At 39.2% G+C, this 20,368-nt stretch overlaps 1 protein-coding gene across 4 annotated transcripts in view; it reads left to right on the top strand.

The window, feature by feature from the left end:
• The window catches only part of ENPP2 (ectonucleotide pyrophosphatase/phosphodiesterase 2), a 104,710-nt gene that overhangs the window by 35,115 nt on the left and 49,227 nt on the right, over positions 1 to 20,368 (top strand). For all 4 annotated transcript variants that reach the window (XM_066379401.1, XM_066379400.1, XM_066379399.1 and 1 more), the window contains exons 3-9: positions 2,708 to 2,863; positions 5,614 to 5,739; positions 8,312 to 8,372; positions 10,070 to 10,167; positions 10,398 to 10,477; positions 11,251 to 11,370; positions 18,994 to 19,049. In XM_066379401.1, coding sequence (XP_066235498.1) covers positions 2,708 to 2,863; positions 5,614 to 5,739; positions 8,312 to 8,372; positions 10,070 to 10,167; positions 10,398 to 10,477; positions 11,251 to 11,370; positions 18,994 to 19,049 — 697 coding nt within the window. The remainder of the gene's footprint in view (positions 1 to 2,707; positions 2,864 to 5,613; positions 5,740 to 8,311; positions 8,373 to 10,069; positions 10,168 to 10,397; positions 10,478 to 11,250; positions 11,371 to 18,993; positions 19,050 to 20,368) is intronic.

Genomic DNA, 20,368 nt, shown 5'->3' with positions numbered 1-20,368 from the left:
ACTATTTAATATTATAACACTGTTCTGTACTTTGGTCTTAAAAAAAAACCCTGGATTATATATTTTCTAGGTCTTTCCATATTAGCCTACACAGATCAGCTCGTTATTTTAAGGACTGGGCAATAGTCAATTGACGGTGAGCACTATTCTTTCTTGTACAGATATCTTGGCAACTTTTTGCAAATATATATGAGACATAAATAGCTAGTCATGGAATTTCTTGGTGAAAGATTCATGTGCATTTAAAAAATGATCGATAATTTTAAATCATATTGTATTTTACAAAACATATTTATTTCTAGCAACAGGTATGACACTGCTTATAATTTTTGTTCATTAGAAAGTAATTAGGTTACAGCAAAATGGTGGGAACTTGATAACATTATACGGAGTGAAATAAGTAAATCAGAAAAAAACAAGAACTATATGATTCCATATATTGGTGGAACATAAAAACGAGACTAAGAGACATGGACAAGAGTGTGGTGGTTACCAGGGGTGGGGGGAGGGAGGACATGGAAAGGAGGGAGGGAGAGAGTTAGGGGGAGGGGGAGGGGCACAGAGAACTAGATAGAGGGTTGCGGAGGACAATCTGACTTTGGGTGAGGGGTATGCAACATAATTTAATGACAAAATAACCTAGACATGTTTTCTTTGAATATATGTACCCTGATTTATTAATGTCATCCCATTACCATTAATAAAAATTTATTAAAAAAAAAAAAAGAAAGTAATTAGGGTCCTGGCTGGTTGACTCAGTGGTAGAGTATTGACCCAGCAGGTGGATATCCCAGGTTTGGTTCCTGGTCAGGGCACACAGGAGAAGCAACCATCTGCTTCTCCACCCCGTGCCCTCCCCCTTCTCTCTCTCTCTTCCTCTCCCTCAGCCATGGCTCAATTGGTTTGAGTGCATTGGCCCTTGGTGCTGAGGACGACTCCATGAAGCCTCTGCATCAGGCACTAAAAATAGCTCGGTTGCAAGCATGGTCCCAGATAGGCAAAGCATTTGCCCGAGATGGATGTTGCTGGGTGGATCCTGGTTGGGGTGCATGTGAGACTCTGTCTCTCTAGCTCCCTCCTCTCACTTGGAAAAGAAGAAAAAAAAAGAAAATAATTATTTTCTAAGCTTGGGTGAAGATCCAGATTATTTTTTTCAGACAGCCTGTTATTCCAACACTACTTACTGATTAATCTTTCTTTTACTTACTGATTAAGTTTCATTCTTCCTTTGATTAAAAATGTTACTGTCATAATACAAACTAATATTGACTGTAAACTGTAACTTAAACAATTTAAAAATTAAAAAATCAAAATTTATTATAAAATAAATTCTCATATATTTGCTCCTATTCTTGTCCCCACCCCCAACATTAACCTACTTACCATATTTTTCTCTCCATAAGATACACTTTTTTTCTCTCCAGAAATGGAGGGAAAATGCCCATGCATCTTATGGAGCAAAAAATACGGTATTTTATTAAATGTTTTAACACACCATTTGGTTGAGAATATTTTTTTTCTTATTTTTCTCCTTAAAACCCAAGGTGTATCTTATGGTCAGGTGTGTCTTATGGGGTGAAAAATACGGTGTTTTTTGGTACCAGCCTGTCTTAATTATTGAACTTCCCGAATATATTTATTATCTAATCTTCACCAAATTACTCTTCCTTTTCATTTTTTATATTAATTTTTGATAAACTGTTAATATTCTCTCAGGTTTCAAGTAATCCTCTTTATATTTTTATTGTGAAGGCATTGAAGCTTTAGGTTTGTTTAGGAAGAACTGATATTTTTATAATGTGGATACTTTTACTTCCAAGATGATATGTCTTTCCATTTAAGACTTTTAAAAAATATCTTTGTGTAAAGTTTTAATGTGTTCTTCATGTAGGTTCTACATAGGTTGTATTACATTTATACCTAGATATTTTATCTTTTAGCTACAATGATGAGTGGAATTTCCATTTAATTTTTGAACTTTCATTGCTTGTATATTACAAATTTATGGAATTTTTGTCTACTTTTCCCTCCTCCCCAATTTTTAGTTGATTCTTAAGATTTATGGGCATACAATTATCATATGAAGATAATAAATAAGAATTTATTTTTGACAAGCTGAGATTGTACAATTGGTGTTTGCGTAACTCTAGTTACCAGAATAGATTTCATGGCTGGAAGAGGTCTTAAAAGTCTCCATTCCATTCCCATATGGTCATGCTGGTCTCAGAACATTTAGGCTCAATTTTCCTTACAAAAAACTACAGATTTCAAAATAGGCAAATGACCTCTTGTTTCTCAAGACATAGATTGAAGTTCCCTTCTGTCCCGATATCAAGAATATCCACAGAGACACAAACCCTCACAATTTGTAGTCATAATAATTGTAAAAAATGACAAGACCAATAGCCAACACTTGTTACACTTTGTATTTGTCTGATCACATGCTAAGTGTTTTTAATGGATTGTTTCATTTAATTCTCATGATAACCTAGAGTTCCTTTTATTAAGTCTGTCCCTTTACAGATGGGGAACTGGCACAGGGAAATTCAACAACCTGCCTCGGAGGGACCATAGCTAGCTGGAGGTGGAGCCAGGCCCTCAACCAGAGTCTGACTGCTGCACCGCACTATACTGCTTCCAGGGCCACCCCTCCGTGGTGACACGACCCACTTCCCAGTCCCACTCCTTTGTCTCTTGTCTCTTGCAGTGTTATCAGACTCCCCGTGGACCAACACCTCCGGATCTTGTAAGGGCAGATGCTTTGAACTTCAAGAAGTTGGACCTCCTGATTGTCGGTGTGATAACCTGTGTAAGAGCTACAGCAGCTGCTGCCATGATTTTGATGAGCTTTGTTTGAAGACAGGTATGCAGCTTTTGAGTCCTCTAGCCCCAAGTGGATGGCTTACAAACCCTGGCCGATGCACACCCTGGCACTGGCCCCTGCTTTGCTAAACCAAACTGTATGTTCTCGTTTTGTTTCTTGAATCATTGTCAATTGTTTGATGAGTACACTTGGTGTGACTTTTTTTTCCACACAAGGCTCACCCATAGCAGAAGGTTCTTTGCAGCTACAGTCGTTTCTTGGTTTTAGAAATATTTGTGGCGAAGCTGTTGTGTGTGTGTGGTGTTTTTTTTGTTTTTGTTTTTGTTTTTTTAATTTTCATTGTATCTGGCTCATGCTGTCAATTCCCACATTCACTGCTAGGGCACATGAGCGAAAATGTGCATGTTCTTAAAGTACTGGGTTTTTAGATTTGTATCTATCTTATCTATCTATCTATCTATCTATCTATCTATCTATCTATCTTGCACAGTTTCAAGCATTTGTTTATTATCAGATCATGTAGTGAGTATTGGTCTACCCTGATATTATTCCCCTGTTCTCCGTGCAAGTAGAATTTTGCTCTGAAATTCTACTTGGGCTCACATGCTCAGGGCAGCTTTAAAACCTCTTCCTGACTTTGTATTTCCTCTATACTAGCACAGACAGTAAAATATATAGGCTTCTGAGTGAATGCACGCACATAGAGAAGAAGTACCTTTGGAGACTTCTGCCATTCCACTTGCTCTGTTTCCAAAGCCCAACACTTTCTGTGGAACTTTGAAGATAACTGTAGGCTGCCTACCTTGCCGCTGGGCAATGTCACATTCAAACTCCCTGCGAAAGATGACGGTCAACCTGTGCTTCAGATGCCTGGGTGCAGAGATTCCACAGCTCCATGGGAAACTTATTACTTGTTTTTGGACTTTTGTGATGAGATGATTCTTTCAAAAACCTAACTTTTATTATCATTGATATTACACTATCTTTCTAATGATATCATTAGAAACAGAGACACCGGTCTCCTCTAATAAGGAAATAACCCTTAATTTATATGAAAACTGACATCAACTCCTTTACGAGTTCTGATTTGTTTGCTTTCTCCCAAATAAGAACCGTATTAGTAGGTTGTTTTTTGCATAATATATTTTCCAAACATTTGGCCATTTATTTAAAGGGGCGGGGTTACTTCCCTTTGGAACTCCTCCCAGTTTCTTTAGTTGTGAGTCTGCAAACTTAGCTGCTGAGAGCCTTGTAAACAAAATATATGGATGGAACAGATGTTCCAGCAGAGTTCTTTGGCTCTAAAATGTTGTTTCAAACAAGCAGTCTGTCTTTGCTTGGCACTGAGAAACTAACTAATGTTTTACGTTTCCTCTCTACCCTGAGTGTCACCTCAGCCCTCTGGATTCCTGATCTCAGAGCTCCTTGCAAAGTTCAGTGGATCTACTGGTTCTCGCTTAGCTTTCTCTGAATGTAGCTTATGCTTTTCTTCCCAGCTTTAATAAATATGCACTGCAGTAACATTTTATAACTCATTTATTCCTTGCGCACAAAGATAACATATGCCGACTATTGAAGAATCAAGTATCAAATAGTCACAAAAGGGTAAAGAAAACAGTCTTTGAGATTCTGCTTGGCTGACACAAGCACTCTCTAGAGATAAGCACAATCAATGTTTCAGTGTGTGTGTGTTCAGAATGTATGTGTGCATGTATATTTATACAAGTGTGTATATATATGCTGTGGGAGGGTGTATCTGTATTTATATATCTTTATATACATCATCCTTTGAATGTTTGTGTAGTATTCCATTGAACAGATACAGCCTACTTCACTGAGTAATGAATCAGCATTTATATTTTCCCCCATTTTTGTTATTATTTATGTATCAATGAACATTATTCATGCATGCTTATATTTTTGTCTATTTTAATTAAGATAAATTCCAATGAGTGGGATTTTGAGGTTAAAATGTATATGCATTTTAAGAAATTAAATAGATATTACAAAATTATACTGAAAGTTTGTGTTTCTCTCAGCACAAGAGCTTTTCACTACTCTCTTTTCAGCAATTCTCATTTTTTAAAAGTGAGAGTCTCACTTTGGTAAAGGATTGCAACTGTGAGTGTTTTTGATACCCCTTTATAATCTTTGTATCTGTTTAGGATTTTAACCTCCAGGTGCATCTTATAGTAGGTAGAGGCTGTTTAGTTGCACTCTGATACATATTTAGATTAAACAGATTAAAGTGAAGTAAAGCTACTTTAGAAAATAAAAGAGCTGAGCGGGGCCCTGCTCAGGTCGTTCTGATGGTTAGCATCATCCTGATACACCAAGTTTGCCAGTTTGATTTCTGGTCAGGGCACATGCAAGAATGCATAAATAAGTGGAAAACAAGTCCATATTTCTCCCTCTCTCTCAAAGTCAATTAAAATATTTTTTAAAAAGGTGAGCTATAGTGACTATGCCTACAGTGGTATATACCCCTGCAAACCTCAGATAGCATACGTTTTATTGGATCTTTTAGGACAGTTTGCAATCAGTAAAGTTTCCGTTTCTTCCAAGGGAGCCCGCTTGTGTTTGGCTTTGGACTCTGATTTAAAAATTATGCATTCATTCTATTTGTAAGTCCTCCAAATATCATCTGGGCCTCAGGCCAACTCTAATTTCACAAGCAGATTCGATGATGTGGGATTTTTAGCTCTTGTTGGCAACCGTTGTAAGCAATTGTGGCCCCTTTGATTTGGTTTGCGTGGAGCAGTGAGAGTGTTTTCTTGTGCTGATTTCAGCTGGCGGCTGGGAGTGTACCAAGGACAGATGTGGAGAAGTCAGAAACGACGACAATGCCTGTCACTGCTCCGAGGACTGCTTGGCCAGGGGAGACTGCTGTACTAATTACCAAGTGGTTTGCAAAGGTACACCTTTCCTCGGACCGATTGAGCTTTGAATAAATACAACCTGGAGATGTTCCGAGATCCCCTGGATATTGGGGACGTCACACCTTGAGTATGGGTTCGGGAGGCGCGCGTGGGATGTGCCTTTACCTTGCTCAGGATTCTTTCTCTCCGTTTTGCTTCCCTGCGAGTCACTGACCTGAAATAACAGGGAAATAACCCCAAATTCTGTACTGAGATTGAACCACAATAATGGAGAGAGTTCTAAAATTCCTCTCTTGGTCTTAGGTCTGCTTTCCTAGAAGCAGAGCCCGAGAAGGGGATTCCATACGTGGAATTTATTGAGGGAACACTCTGTAGGAAAACCGTGTAAGAGAGGGGGAGGGGGGCCAGGAAGGATGCAGTCTCAAGCACAGACTCACCTTGGGCTGCTCTACTGCAGGCTCTGGAAAGTAAATTCTTACTCTTTTTTGGGGGGGGGGAGGCAGAGACAGAGCGAGGGACAGATAGGGACAGACAGACAGGAAGGGAAAGAGATGAGAAGTATCAGTTCTTCATTGCGGTTCCTTAGTTGTTCATTGATTGCTTTCTCATATGTGCCTTGACCAGGGGGCTTCAGCAGAGTGAGTGACCCCTTGCTCAAACCAGAAACCTTGGGTTCAAGCCAGCAACCTTGGGCTTCAAGCCAGTGATCGTGGGGTTCAAGGCTGCAACCATAGGGTCATGTCTATGATCCCATGCTCAAGCCAATGACCCCACGCTCAAGCTGGTGACCTCAGGGTTTTGAACCTGGGTCCTCTGCATCCTAGTTCGCTGCTCTATCCACTGCACTACCACCTGGTCAGGCATGAATTCTTACTCTTGAGGCCAGGGGTGCAGGCAGTTGTAAGTCAAGGGACTAGCAGCAGCCTGAGAAGGGGGTAGGAGCTGGAGATCAGGGCACCGATAGCTAGTGTCCTGCCCGAGAGTCATGCATGCATGTGTGCTGACATATAGAATATGACAGTTTTCTTCCAATAATAAATACTAATCAATGGGCTATGAAAAATACAGAGGTGCAGTTTCTGTCTTCGGGGAGTTTTTCAGTTGCCATGGCACCCACATATAGAAGTTGATGGAAAGATCCAAGAATCTTTATGTAAAATTTTCAAGTCACGTTTTAGGTCTAACTTAAGTCCTTCCTAGCTGTGGCATTGAACATTCATGAGAAGTTTCTGTTAAGCATAGAGAATAGAGTCAATAACATTATAATAATTTCACGCACTATCAAAGGGGTACTCAACTTATCCGGGAGACCACTTCATAAATTATATAAATGTCTAATCACTGTGTTGTACACCTGAAGATAATATTATATTGTATGTGAAGTGTAACTGAAAAATTTTAAATTAAAAATAAAAAACTTAAAAAAAAAGATTTTAAGGAAAAAGCAAATCAGTTTTAAAACGTGTAGAGTTCAGTCGTGGCAAGAGGGTATTGCATTAATCTTAAGTTTGGGAAAATTTCCCTATCCAAACAATCATAGTAACTGTTGGTAAGGTATAACTTTGATTGCGAATTTGTTTCCTCTTCCATTTTATTTCCTTATGTAGTAAATGTATCACTAAGCCACAAGGGCTATTAGACAAGAAAATAAAAAGTCCTAGGTATCATTGGTCATTGAATCGTTAAACATAGACTTCCGCTGGTTTAAAATTCTAGTTTCAGTACTTTTGTGAGGCCTATATGTTCAGCCTGTGTTAGGGCATATGGGGTAAAGCTTCCCCAATTTAAGGAGCATAGCACTTACATACATAGTTGTCAGTAGTTAGATTTTTGTTGACCAAGGAGATTTCTAATACTATTTCCATGGAAGCGATTTCTCCAAAGTCTTGGTTGCAGATTTACTTGTGTTTAAGACTCATGATTTTTGTTTGTTATACAAAAATTTAAAGTAAATGATTTTTGATAATTTTTACTTTCTCTAAAAAAAAGCCACATTTTAAAAAATCTGAGCTTTTTCTCATCTCTTTTCTTGATAGAGTAACTTAGGAAAGATGTAGGTTTGTGCTCTCAGATCTTGGTGGAAGATAAGAGTGAAAGACGGCATTGGTTTTTATTCCTAAGTTCAAGGGTTGTGCACAGATCCATTGGCAAATAACCCATTGCAGTCTCCCAGCTAACATTCCTGAGTATTCTCAGCCTTTCCCCAACCTATAGAAAGTTGTGCGATGCTCTCTATGGCTTTGAGATGTTTGGTGGTGGAGAAAAGAATGTTCCATCTAATGACCAAACAGCTTATTTCTGGAGGGAAACAAACATGAAATTTTATTCACTGAGGCCACTGGTGTTTTTACCTAGAAACCATTTAGACTTTGAAGGTTTACATAAACACCACGTGGGATTATTAAATCTTAGCTCTCTCATCGTGTTGGGGTGTACTACTCTAGGAAGTCAAAACAGACATTCGTCTTTATTTCAAAATTTCTTTTTAGATGGTGTCCCGTAGACAATAAGCATCAACCAGGACACGGGTTCTAGGGTTGTACTCTTCAAGGCTCTGGATGGCATTTATAATTTGAGTCACCAATCAATTTAGCTATTTTCCTTACAGGTGAGTCCCATTGGGTGGATGATGACTGTGAGGAGATAAAGGCGCCAGAATGCCCTGCAGGGTAAGTGTATTTGATGAATGGTATAAAATTTTACGTATTAATTGAGGAAATATCACAGGATATAGTTAGGTAAATAGTTAAAAAGGATGTAAAGCTATATAATGTGCATCTTGAAGTAGTGAAATTAAAAAAAAAAATTCCCCTATCACTTCGGCATGTATCAGAGACCAAATATCCCCACCTTAGCTGAAGATTTTACAAAGTGTATCTTAATATCACTGAAGAAGGAAAGAAACATTTCTGGCAGCGACTTGTTTTTTTGTCTTTCCCCCCTAAAGTGCTGCTTTTTCCTTTTGGGGCTGGGGGAGGAAAGTCTCTACAACTTCTCAAAAGAATCATCCAAGATGGTAACTCCTACCAGATGCTGCAGAAACTGGACAATCCACTGAAGCAGAGTGATACCCACAGCTCGTGGGACCAGCAGAAGGCACTTACTATGCCTGTCAGGAAACTGCTGAGAATTCATGGACCCTTCAAATGCCTTGCAGAAAAGAAAGTTTCTACAAATGTGTTTGTATTTGTTGGAGCATTTTGTTTTGTTTTAAGCATAGCTCAGGACATGAAATCCAAGTATTTAGATATTGTCATCATTCTGGTCTCTTTATAAATTTTGATGGGCCACCTGAACTTCTTTGGACTTTTACAGTGGGCTGGCAATTGTTTCTGACTATTTAAAATGTGTTTGGTTATTTTGGAGGAAAAAAGCAGTCTAAGTGGTAGAAACCTTGTTAAATTGATAATAGTAATGATAATGAACTCATATAGTATTGTTCTAAGTGCTTTATATGTGACTCATTTAAAATATGCCTTATTAATTATTGGCTTCAAATAAACTCAAGCCTATACTTGCTGAGTTATCATTAAACTATCAAAATAGCTTTGTTCATAGTTTGGTATTCTCAAGTCTGATTAAACAACTGTATGTATATTTAGAATATAACAAGGGGCCTGTTTCATCAGATCCTGCCCTATTTAGATGGATAGCCCAGTCCTTAGTGATGAACTTTTTAGAGATCTTCAATAATTTTAATTATTTTATAATGAAACAAAATGATTTTTTTATTAATGCTTATCTCTAGTGACAGTACTGTTGCTGCTATTAATTTTATATTTATTCATTCATTCATTCATTCATTCATGTATGTGATATTATTAAAGCCCTACTATGGGTCCAGAAAGTAGAAAGATGAATAAGATACAAACAGTGCTTTGAAACTAGTGAAGAAAATAAACATGTTAACAGATCATTATACTATAATGTAATATATGTGAATGATAAAAACATATTTACATATATTACTATAATGTATATATGCAAATGAATTACTATCTTAAAGGAGACCTTAAGCTGGGTGTTAAAGGATGGATAGGAGTCTTCCAGGTAACTAGAGAGAATGCATATTCTAATGAAACAGCTTTTACATTGTGAACAACCTTGTCTGCAATGTGAGAGGCAGTCATGGAAGAGGTACTTTAAGAGAAATCATTCCCTTCCTTGGCAATTTTATAACTTTGGTCATTTAACTCTGGACTTTAGGTGCCACAAATGTTACGTGGCTGGAAGCCCGAGCATGTACAGATATCCTCACTTGAAGTTTCATCTTGGGAATCCCTTGCTCCAATTATTGGGAATGACTCAGCATAATGGGAAGTCTGGGGCAATCATTTTTCTAAAGCATAATGTGTTACTATTGAAGGTTTGTTCGCCCTCCATTAATTATCTTCTCGGTGGACGGTTTCCGCGCATCATACATGAAGAAAGGGAGCAAAGTCATGCCTAACATTGAAAAACTAAGTAAGTTGTTTTCATAACCGTGTTCTCATCTGTAACTCAGGACCTGCAAAGTAACTACGCAGCCATGGGCTTTGAGATCTGTGGGTCCATGGCTTGAAATATGTTTTATTACTTGAAATACAAAAGTGAAGGTTACCACGTACGTGCCTTTGCTAGTTTATAAGGTGGGTTTCCGGGCATGAAATGATTCCTGCTGGGTTTCTTGTTCTGATCTGAACTTCTGTTCCCAGGGTCTTGCGGCACTCACTCTCCCTACATGAGGCCGGTGTACCCGACAAAGACCTTCCCCAACTTGTACACATTGGCCACAGTAAGTATGTTTTCCAGTAATACAGATGCAAAGGGCTGATTTCATCCTGAAATGACTTAAAGGGAGAATTTTAAAACACGTTCCTTAGTGTTCAAAGAAAACTTTTCTGTTGTCCTTCTTCTCTGCCTCTGCTGTTCACAGTAAATGCCTTTGACAGCGCTGTTGGTGACCCAACGTCAATGCAACTTGAAAACTGAAACCGTTTTCCAAGTATGGTTCTGTCTGAATACACACATTAAACCTCTCAAACACCACAGGATCTGTTGTGTATTTTCTGATTTTTCAAATAAAACTGTTGACTTCAAGGCTGCTATGTTTTAATTTTCAGACACTTCCAACTCTACCTTGCTTTCTTCTTTATAACATCCTTGATTTATTTAATTGCTATTCTTTTTTTTTTTGGTTTAGGGTAGCAATAGAATTTAGGAAAAAAGGAAAAATGCTTTTAGAAATAGAAACTTTTTTGGAGGCACATTAGTCCATTTCAATTAAAGGCAATGTGTTGTAATAAAAATTGTTGTTATCTTCTTAAGTTGAAAGAGTTAAAAGACTCAAATATTAAATTTCTTATAATACTGTCAAATTTCTCAGCTGGCTTAAAATCAGTCCATAGATAATATCTATGTTTGCTCACATATAAAGGTTATATATATCTTGTACAAATTTCAAAATTATTGCTATAAAACCTTCCGTGATAAGAGAATTCACGGCAGAACTAATGTATCTGGATTATCATACGGTTATTTTAGTGAGAGATTTCCTTTTCCTCAAAGGGTCTGTATCCGGAGTCACATGGTATAGTTGGCAACTCGATGTATGATCCTGTGTTCGATGCCACCTTCCACCTTCGGGGCCGAGAGAAGTTTAATCATAGATGGTGGGGAGGTCAACCGGTAAGTTCTGCATTTTTTTGGTGTGTCTGTGTATTGATACATTCAACCCCAAATTGGTAACCTGCAAAAAAGGTGCATATAATTTTCTCATACTTAGCAGTGTTTCTTTCATTACTGTGTGTAAATATGTGTGTGTGTGTGTGTGTGTGTATGCGCGCGCCACAGCGCATGCGCACGCGCTGTGGCAAAAGTAAGTGCACAGTTGTGATATGCAAAGCATAGTTTTTTCTTGCATTATTATTTATTGGTTGTTGTATTATTTTCCATATGAACAACTAGAAACCTACTTTTGCCCCACCCTATATATGAGTCCGTACAACATGTATGTGTGTATCTGTATAAATACATATATACCATGTTTATATATGCAGGCATATATGTGTATCTATATTGCTTATGTACATGTTTGTGTCTGTGAATATTTATGTGTGTATGTTTATGTGAGGTTATAATTATAAAAGTGTGAGATGACAAAAAAAATAAAAAAAAAGTGTGAGATGATAAGTATCTTCATTAGAGTGATAGTGGTGGAAATGGTGACATAGAGATGAATTTCAGAAACATTTTGAAGAAAGAGTGGATAGTCAGATCTTATTGATTTGCTAGGTCTGGGGGTACAGTAAAAGAAAGAAGTGATGACTATATCTACACCCAAATTTTGGTCCAGGTGACATATGAACAGAAACAGGGAAACTTGCTGACAAACAGGAACTCACTGAAACCCACAGTAAATTCAATAGTTCTTGTGTTTACCCCATTTTTAAAAGCATCCTGGAAATTGCATATAATATGTGGAATCCTACCTTGATTCTGGACCAGCAAATGAGTACTTTGAAAGAAATCATACTGTTTACTGCAGATTAGGTGCCTGGGCAGAAAGACAAAAGGGTGTCGGTAGCTTTCTACATAACAGTTTTCCTGTGACTCCGTGTATGGTAGTACACTTGCTTTGGTCAGACATGAGCAAAGCAACATGGCGCCATCCGTGTGGAATGTGCAGAAGTGAACCAAGGGCGCACGACCTTGGGGGGAAGGATGAGAATCCCCGCAGGAACACATCCCAGTACACGCAGTCAGTCGGACACCTGTGGGAGAGGGGTGGCAGATGGCTCCCCCTCATGTCAACTGTGATGGGGAGTTGTGGCTCCCTGGGGCACGTTTGGGCAGTTGCCGTGGCAAGAGGAGAAGGTAGTGTCCGTACGCATGGTGTGTGTACCAGCCCTACGTGATCTTATACCTGGCAGTGTTTGCTGCAGTCTCTGGGCAAAATAGAGAATATAAAGTAAGAAAAATAAACGGCATTGCTCTATGAGAAAAGGTCATTTGTGAAAAAAAAAAAATTCATATCGCACAATAAAATCAGTATGCGAGGTTAAATATGGAACTTTTCGTTAAGAAAAAAACAAACATTGAAAGACTTCCTGTATGTCTGTAGAAGTGTTTCTTTATAGTAGAAGTTCTGATTCTGCTGTCTTTATTCAGGCTGGACTCCCAGAAGTCTGTGATGACCTAGGTTGTGAGCATGGTGAAATTTGTTTACAGGGCGGATTTCACAAACAAAGTTTATGATAGAGGAACAGTTTATGTGTAAATAAAATGCTTGAAATTAGAACTCCAGCAAGCTCTTGCTAGCTGGCCTTTGATATTAATTATGTCATGAAAGCAAACTGGCCCAGAACCACAAAGGATGTAGAGATAAATAATAATTTTATCAAATTGGATCACCTTATGCCCAGTGTTGACATTAGGTTGCCTCTGGGTTGGCGTGACTCAGAAGATGAGTCCACACATTCATTACCTTCTGCCCAAGCAGAGCAGAGCGAATGCTGCTAACCTGCCCCATGAGGTGAAGTCTGTTTCCCCTCTGTTTGCCTGTTTCCTTTCGAATGCTCCGAGTTGACACATTTGACCAAGTTTAGTCACTTTCCTGGTGCTGACCAAGATTTGTGGTGAAACTGATTTGTGCATCTGTCTATCTTCTTGAACAGGATGCCACAGTAAGAATCCCAAGGGCCATAGTAGTCATAATTTAAAAATATATTTCATTGAAGTTTGGCCTATAGGGAAAACATACGGACAGAAGCAATAAGGAAACTACAGTGTAAGAGTATAAGAAACCGTAAACAGTATAAGCAAAGTTGAGCCTTAATAAATATTTCTTAAACATTTGTATCATCCTCTCAGCGGTGGGTGTACATTTCCCAAAATCATCAGTGGAACAATAACAGGGGTAGAAAAAATATTTATGAAAATATTTCTTAAAAATAATAAAAATTTATAAAAAACAAAAATTTTAGGTAATTAAATGAAACTCAAATTATTTTTACTGAGCGATTAAACCAAGAAAGACATTTGGCTAAATAATATAAAGGTCAGATTAAGTGGTGAATATGACCCACTCTTATCCTAGTTTCAAATCTAATAGATGGGATGAGACATTGTACAGTGTCTCTCTGAAAATTTGAACCTCACCCATAGGCTCCCCCAAATAATTGCTATAATTTAATTTTATCTTATTTTTTAAAAAAAATTCTGATACAGCTACTTCAGCAGAGTTGAGTCTGCTTTTAATTTGTCAGTCTTTAGGATGTGCTATTAAAAATGTTCATTCACTATATGAGCCTACAGTTCTCATACATATTTTAATAGAATTCTTTTTGTTGTTTTAAAACTGTATTTACTGTTTCTTATTACAAAAGTATGTTCATTACTCTTAATTAAATTGTTTTTGTTTGTTTGTTTGTTTGTTTTAAGTGAGTGGAGGGGAGGTAGACAGACTACCACATGTGACCCAACCAAAATCTACCCAGCAACCCCTGTCTGGAGCTGATGCTTGAATCAACCAAGCTATTCTCAGCACTTGAGGCCAATGCTCAAACTAGTTGAGCCACTGGCTACAAGAGGGGAAGAGAGAGAAAAGGGGGAGGGGGGGAGAGAAGCAGACGGTCGCTTCTCATGGGTCGAACATGCCCAGGGATCAAACACGCACATCAGCACACTGGGCCTACGCTCTATCCACTATGCCAACCGGCCAGGGCCTTGATGAAGTTTTTTAAGAGTGTTTTTTCTTTGAAAAATCTCCGTGCTATGACCCTGCAATTTTTCATACTAAGATACCTCACTGGGGCCCTTCTCTGTTCAGTTTAATTTTGGACTCAGCAAGGTGGAGAATGAATGAGACTCGAAGGGGCCCACTGCATGTGGGGATCTGAGAAACAAGCCCAACACCCCACCAGGATGCAAGTCTTCTAAAGCCTGAGTTTCTGGAGGAAGGCATTTCGGAGAGGAGCAGATACATTCTCCTCATTTCTTCAGTTGCTAGGCTTGCTGTTGTTTGGTCCTGAGGCCGTCCTCGTGAGTCACTGTAATATAAAAACACAGGAAAGAGAGAGCAAAGAGAAGAGTGACTTTAGGAGCGAACTTCCAGGCCGAAGAAATTGGCTTGATAGAATGTGCAAGTCATTTGCCTACTACCTCTTTTTGTCTGTTTCACTGTCCTGCTAATGGAAGGCCTTGCTTTCTTTTCAGGAAAATTTGATCTTTTCTTTATTCTGTTGTTTCTTTTCCACAGACTAGAAATCTGTATTTCTTTCTCTTTTGACTCCGTCTTAACGCGCTTAGGACGGTTGGTTCTGCTTCCCTGGCCCCTTTGCGTCAGGCTCTTACTGAGCTTTCACATTTCAGGTGAAGTAGCTGTCCCTGTGTGGCTCACGCTGAGCCCTCCGGCCCAGCTCAGCTCAGGGACCCTCCTTTGGATTTTCACATTATTTCTATCATAAATTTGATCATATCTTTTTGACATTACTCATATGTCTGCTTTAGATAGTGGGCCCCATGGGGGCAGGGCCTTGATTGATTTACTTCATTATTCTGTGGACCTAACCCACAGCCTGACACGTGTAGGCATCCCACTACCGTGCTTTGGACTGATGCATTCTGCACTCCCACGGGAGGTCTGTTCACCTGTGCTTCCTACCTGTAGTTTGTCACTCATCTCCTTTGGCTCTGCCCACCTGGAAGGAGCCAGGCTGGTTCACAGTCTCTTCTGCCCGGCCATCCACCAACCTTCACATCCTTAGTCTGGTTTGATTATTGAATCTCAATGATTCATTCACACCTGCTGGTACTGGGGGGGCCCCACCCACCCTTCCAGGCTCCCAGAATTCTACTTATCCGAGTTCTATGCCTTTGAATGCAAAGGACTCATCTCTCTGCAAAGAACTGCTAGGAAGCCTACAGCAGTGATTCAGGTTTTTAAAAAATGTTTTATGTGTATGTTCTTTTTTCAAAACTGTTCCCCTTTCCCCACAGCTACACCCTTCATTTAATTTGTTCAAAATGTTCAAATGTGAAAATTCAGTCCTAGAGTTGCAGAGGGAAAACTTTTATTCCTTTTATTCCCCTGACACCATATCCAGAAGGTACATTATTATTCCCCTTTGTCCCCCTTTCAAACTGTAACTTCTAGGACACACATGTTGAAAACCTTATCTCTAGATAAAGCGAGCAACGGAAGACATATTTGGGGGAAAGTTGGGTGTGTCCAAACCCACTGTCTTAGCACATTGTTTTTTTTTAATTTTTTTTTTTTAGCTGTGTTGTTTTACTAATCTCAGAAAATTTATGTTACATTCAGATTCAGAGAAATCAAAATTCTGTTTCTCTGAATTAACAAGGAACTTGGAACTTCTTTCTCTCTCTCTCCTTTTGTTTTTCCTTTTTTGGACCAATGAGTTAATGCTTTTTTTTCTCTGCACTTACTAGATTTGACTTCTGAAATATAATAAATACATATGACCTGCAAAGGCCTTTTATAGCTGCTTATGGTCTGATTTAACTTAAGAAGTTTCTTCATTCTTCGGTCTAGTACGATTTGCTAAACCTGACCGGTCGGCTTCGTTACTGTGAGAATCCTCTCATTTGAAATTTTTAAATGTTTTTTCAGATTTCAAGTGTTCTCTCTTACTTCTCCCTTTTTGCACTTTTCTGACCGTGCTGCCAATTTTCTTTTAGAAAATATGGTCAACATGATGTTTACCAAGAAGCAGAGAGAAATATTTTGCTCCTCTTTTATTTTTATGAGAAGAAATTAAAATTTTGAACTTTTATTGTTTTCATAGTGCACATCTCTTTCTACAATTAGTTAATTTTTTTCTGATTACAACGCTGTTAATTGGGGGAAGTACAGAAAAGTATAAGGAACAAACCGTCCTGACTTTGGCATTGGGATAATCCGCTCTCTCCTTGCACCACTGCAAAGACTGCTTCTGAGAACCTTTGCACTCGAGTATTACTGAGCGAAAAGCTATTTATAGGGTTTCCTGCTGCCTAGATAACACCAACATCAGCATGTGTTCCACAGCACAACATTTGAAAGTGCAGAGTCATCAGTTGACAAAATTACATTAAAAAATAAGATAAGATCCACTAGAAAACCCCAGATTGATCTCACATTTCCTATCTGCCAAATATCACCGAGCACCACTTTCTTGAAAAAAAAGCAAGCCACTGAATTTTCGAGGAGGTTGTTAGCCTAAGCATAGTGGTGCCCTGGAAATTAAAGTAAGTATGAAAATCAATCACTTAACACCAGGCACCTGTGTCCAGGGGGGTGTCCAGCACTTGACTTGAGTGCATTTTCTTGCTAGTGGAGCTGCTGGAACATGACTGAATGAAATTCCATCATACACATTTTTTTTTTTTTTTTGTATTTTTCTGAAGCTGGAAACAGGGAGAGACAGTCAGACAGACTCCCGCATGCACCCGACCGGGATCCACCCGGCACGCCCACCAGGGGGCGACGCTCTGCCCACCAGGGGGCGACGCTCTGCCCCTCCGGGGCGTCGCTCTGTTGTGACCAGAGCCACTCTAGCGCCTGGGGCAGAGGCCAAGGAGCCATCCCCAGTGCCCGGGCCATCTCTGCTCCAATGGAGCCTCAGCTGCGGGAGGGGAAGAGAGAGACAGAGAGGAAGGAGAGGGGAAGGGGTGGAGAAACAGATGAGCGCTTCTCCTGTGTGCCCTGGCCAGGAATTGAACCCGGGACTTCTGCATGCCAGGCCGATGCTATACCACTGAGCCAACCGGCCAGGGCCCATCATACACATTTTGAATCCTGCCTAGGCTTGGGCACCTGAGCATGCCAGAGTTTGTACATAAGGTGGAAATATACTCTAGACCAAACCCTGAAATGGTGTTTGGAGCCATCTGAGATCCTTATCTCTCCGATTCATTCCAATGGGACCCCACCTCTTCCATGACATCCAGGATCTGAGAGGGTGCATATGCCCGCCTGCCCCATACCTCACTCACCAGCTGTAACAGCTGTGATTAGGAGGGTAGGGATTTTCAGTCCCTCCCAAAGAACAGGGGACCTTTGCAGTACTCTCCCAGGCCAGACGTCTCTGACCCTTCTAAAACCAAGGCCAACCTCCTCCATACTTTACACCTTCCAACTACCCCTTTGATCACAAAAACCAGGGGTTTTCACTGGAGTCAGTAAGACACTCTCAAAGTCTGGATGCAATGAAACCAGAAAACAGAGCGGCTGCAATTCCTAGACCATTTCTGCTTCGGTCTTAGAACAAACAAGCCACATGTCTTCTTCCTGTTTGCCTCCCAAAGAGAATGAGTGGGTTTCTTCTCACAAACTTCTCTTCAGTGGGACACTGACCATCCTAGGTTGTTTTTCATGTTCCTAGAATAACTGGATGATCTTTGTTTCCGTTATTGCACAATAATTAAGATAAAAACTGGTCATGCGTTTACCAAATGCTAAGACGCGGTTTTAATGACTTTCAATGTATTAACTCCTTAAGGCTTAGACTAATCAAATGTGTTAGGTAACATTATCTTCATTTTAAAGGAAACTGAAGCACAGGGAGCTTAAGTTATTTGCTGGAGGACCAGGTGGCTGGTAAATGGCAGAGACAAGACTTAAAAGACAGCTGTCTCGTTGCAGAACTCGAGTTCTTCACTGCCCTATCTTCTGCCTCTCATGACATATGCTGGGAAGAATATATTAAAAGCTTTAATGAAATGCTTGGTTCAGCTAACTTATTCCGGGAACTTATTCTGAAAATTCCATTTTACCAACAGGCTAAGTAAAAGATACAAAGGAAAATCCAGAATAAAAAAAATAATATTTTCCCCTTTTCATTCACCTCGTATCAAACAAAACAAGACAAAGCTGGTCTTCAAGATCCTGACATCTGTGTGCCAAATTGGGATTCTCCTGTGTAGGTTTTCAATAGTAAAGGAAACATATGGTCCACTCCTGGGTCCTTTGATGGTTAGAATTCTGCCATAGAAGTGTGATGTTCGAAACAAGAATCAGACAAGAAAGGTACAGAAGAGACTTTTGAGTTGACATCAGAGTTTTTAAATATGCCACTAGAATCACAGCGGAGCTTTTGAAAGCCTTTGCAGCGAACATATCAAATAACATTTATGGAAATAATGATTCTGATTTCCAGATGTGAAAAAAATATGGTTGCAAATAACGTGAAATTTATGGTGTGGTTAAGGTATATGCTAGCTTGTTCTAATCTATTTGAAAACTTTTTTTTTTCTTTTTTGACCCAAACTCAGAACATGTTGTAAGCCTCTTATATTTTTCCTCATTAGCTATGGATTACAGCCACCAAGCAAGGGGTGAAAGCTGGGACATTCTTCTGGTCTGTGTAAGTTACCTTTATTTTTGTCCATGTTTGTGAAATCACACTTACGATTCCATGCATGTCACATTGATTCGACTTTATTTCATTTCAGTTAAATGTGGAAGTACTTGAATTTAGGAATATTTTCTGATGCAGCATAACCTTCCAGTTATTTTTTCCAGAGGTCCTGTCTCTGTCCTCCCCTCCTCCTCCCCTCTTTCTCTTGTATCTCTCTTTTATCCCACATTTTCTTAAGAGAATGTAAGGAAGATCTTCTATTTCTCTTCTATTCATTCTTTAAAGTTTTCTATCTCCTTTGATAGGTTTTTGCTAACCTACTGCCCAGGGAATGTATATTTCTCTTAGACTATTCATGGTGGTGGTTTGTATTATCATTTATTATGACATACTATGTTTATTTTGGTTCACGACTTTAAAAATCTAGTGTGGTTTCAGGCTGATGTGGTGGTCTAGAGGTTGGATATTCCAGACAGGAGACAAGGGGAAGCCTCTGTATTCACCCCATTTTCCCACCAATCTTCAGGATTTACCTCATTAAAAAAATGGGACCACTGCTCTCCCCCACTTAGGTGATGGAGAGATTAGTAGTTAACGTTCATAAAATAGAAGAAACTTACCTAATCAAAGTGTCAACATGTTGATTATGTTTAAGGCCCTTAGTAAGAAAAGGAATCTGTTTCAACTTCCAAGGGGATTTTGTTCCCAGCTGAGATGTTCTTTCTATTTTTTTTTTAAAACCATGTAAAGCTGTTTCTATGTTTGCCCCATACTCCTTAACAAAAATCTGACTATTCAGTAATCATAGTGTGCTGACAACGATCCTAGGTTTAAACGACTCCAGAATGGTGCTGTTTATAGTCTCCAAATTCAGGATTAAAAGTTGCTTTTTCAAATTTGAATGCCTAAGTTGAAATTGGGTTTGGTGATTTGAAACTAAGATAGAATATCCCTTTAAAAGTATTTTATCTCCTCCCCGCTTTTGTAAAAAGAGGTTCTCTGAGTTGAAAAATACATGTGTGCATGTTAGACGTGATACCACTTCATGTCGATGGCTTGTTGACTTACCAATTTAATCATATGCATTACATTTTTTTTGGACCCTTTACTGTCATAAATGCTAACAGAAGTGATTTCATCTTTTGGACAACGTATTTACCTGGCAAAATGGAGAGGAGCTAACAGCATAATTAATACTTAGTCCCACCCTTATCCCCAAAACTGCTCCAAAGCTTCATTGAAAAGGCCCAGTGTTCTGGTTCTGAGGGGCAGTTTTGCTTTGCTTCTCAGACCATTGTTCTTGTATCTCTCTATCTTGGAAGTGA

The sequence above is a fragment of the Saccopteryx leptura genome, chromosome 3 (genome assembly GCF_036850995.1).
Source record: "Saccopteryx leptura isolate mSacLep1 chromosome 3, mSacLep1_pri_phased_curated, whole genome shotgun sequence".
Lineage (NCBI taxonomy): Eukaryota > Metazoa > Chordata > Mammalia > Chiroptera > Emballonuridae > Saccopteryx > Saccopteryx leptura.
This window is presented reverse-complemented; position numbering and strand designations above follow the sequence as displayed.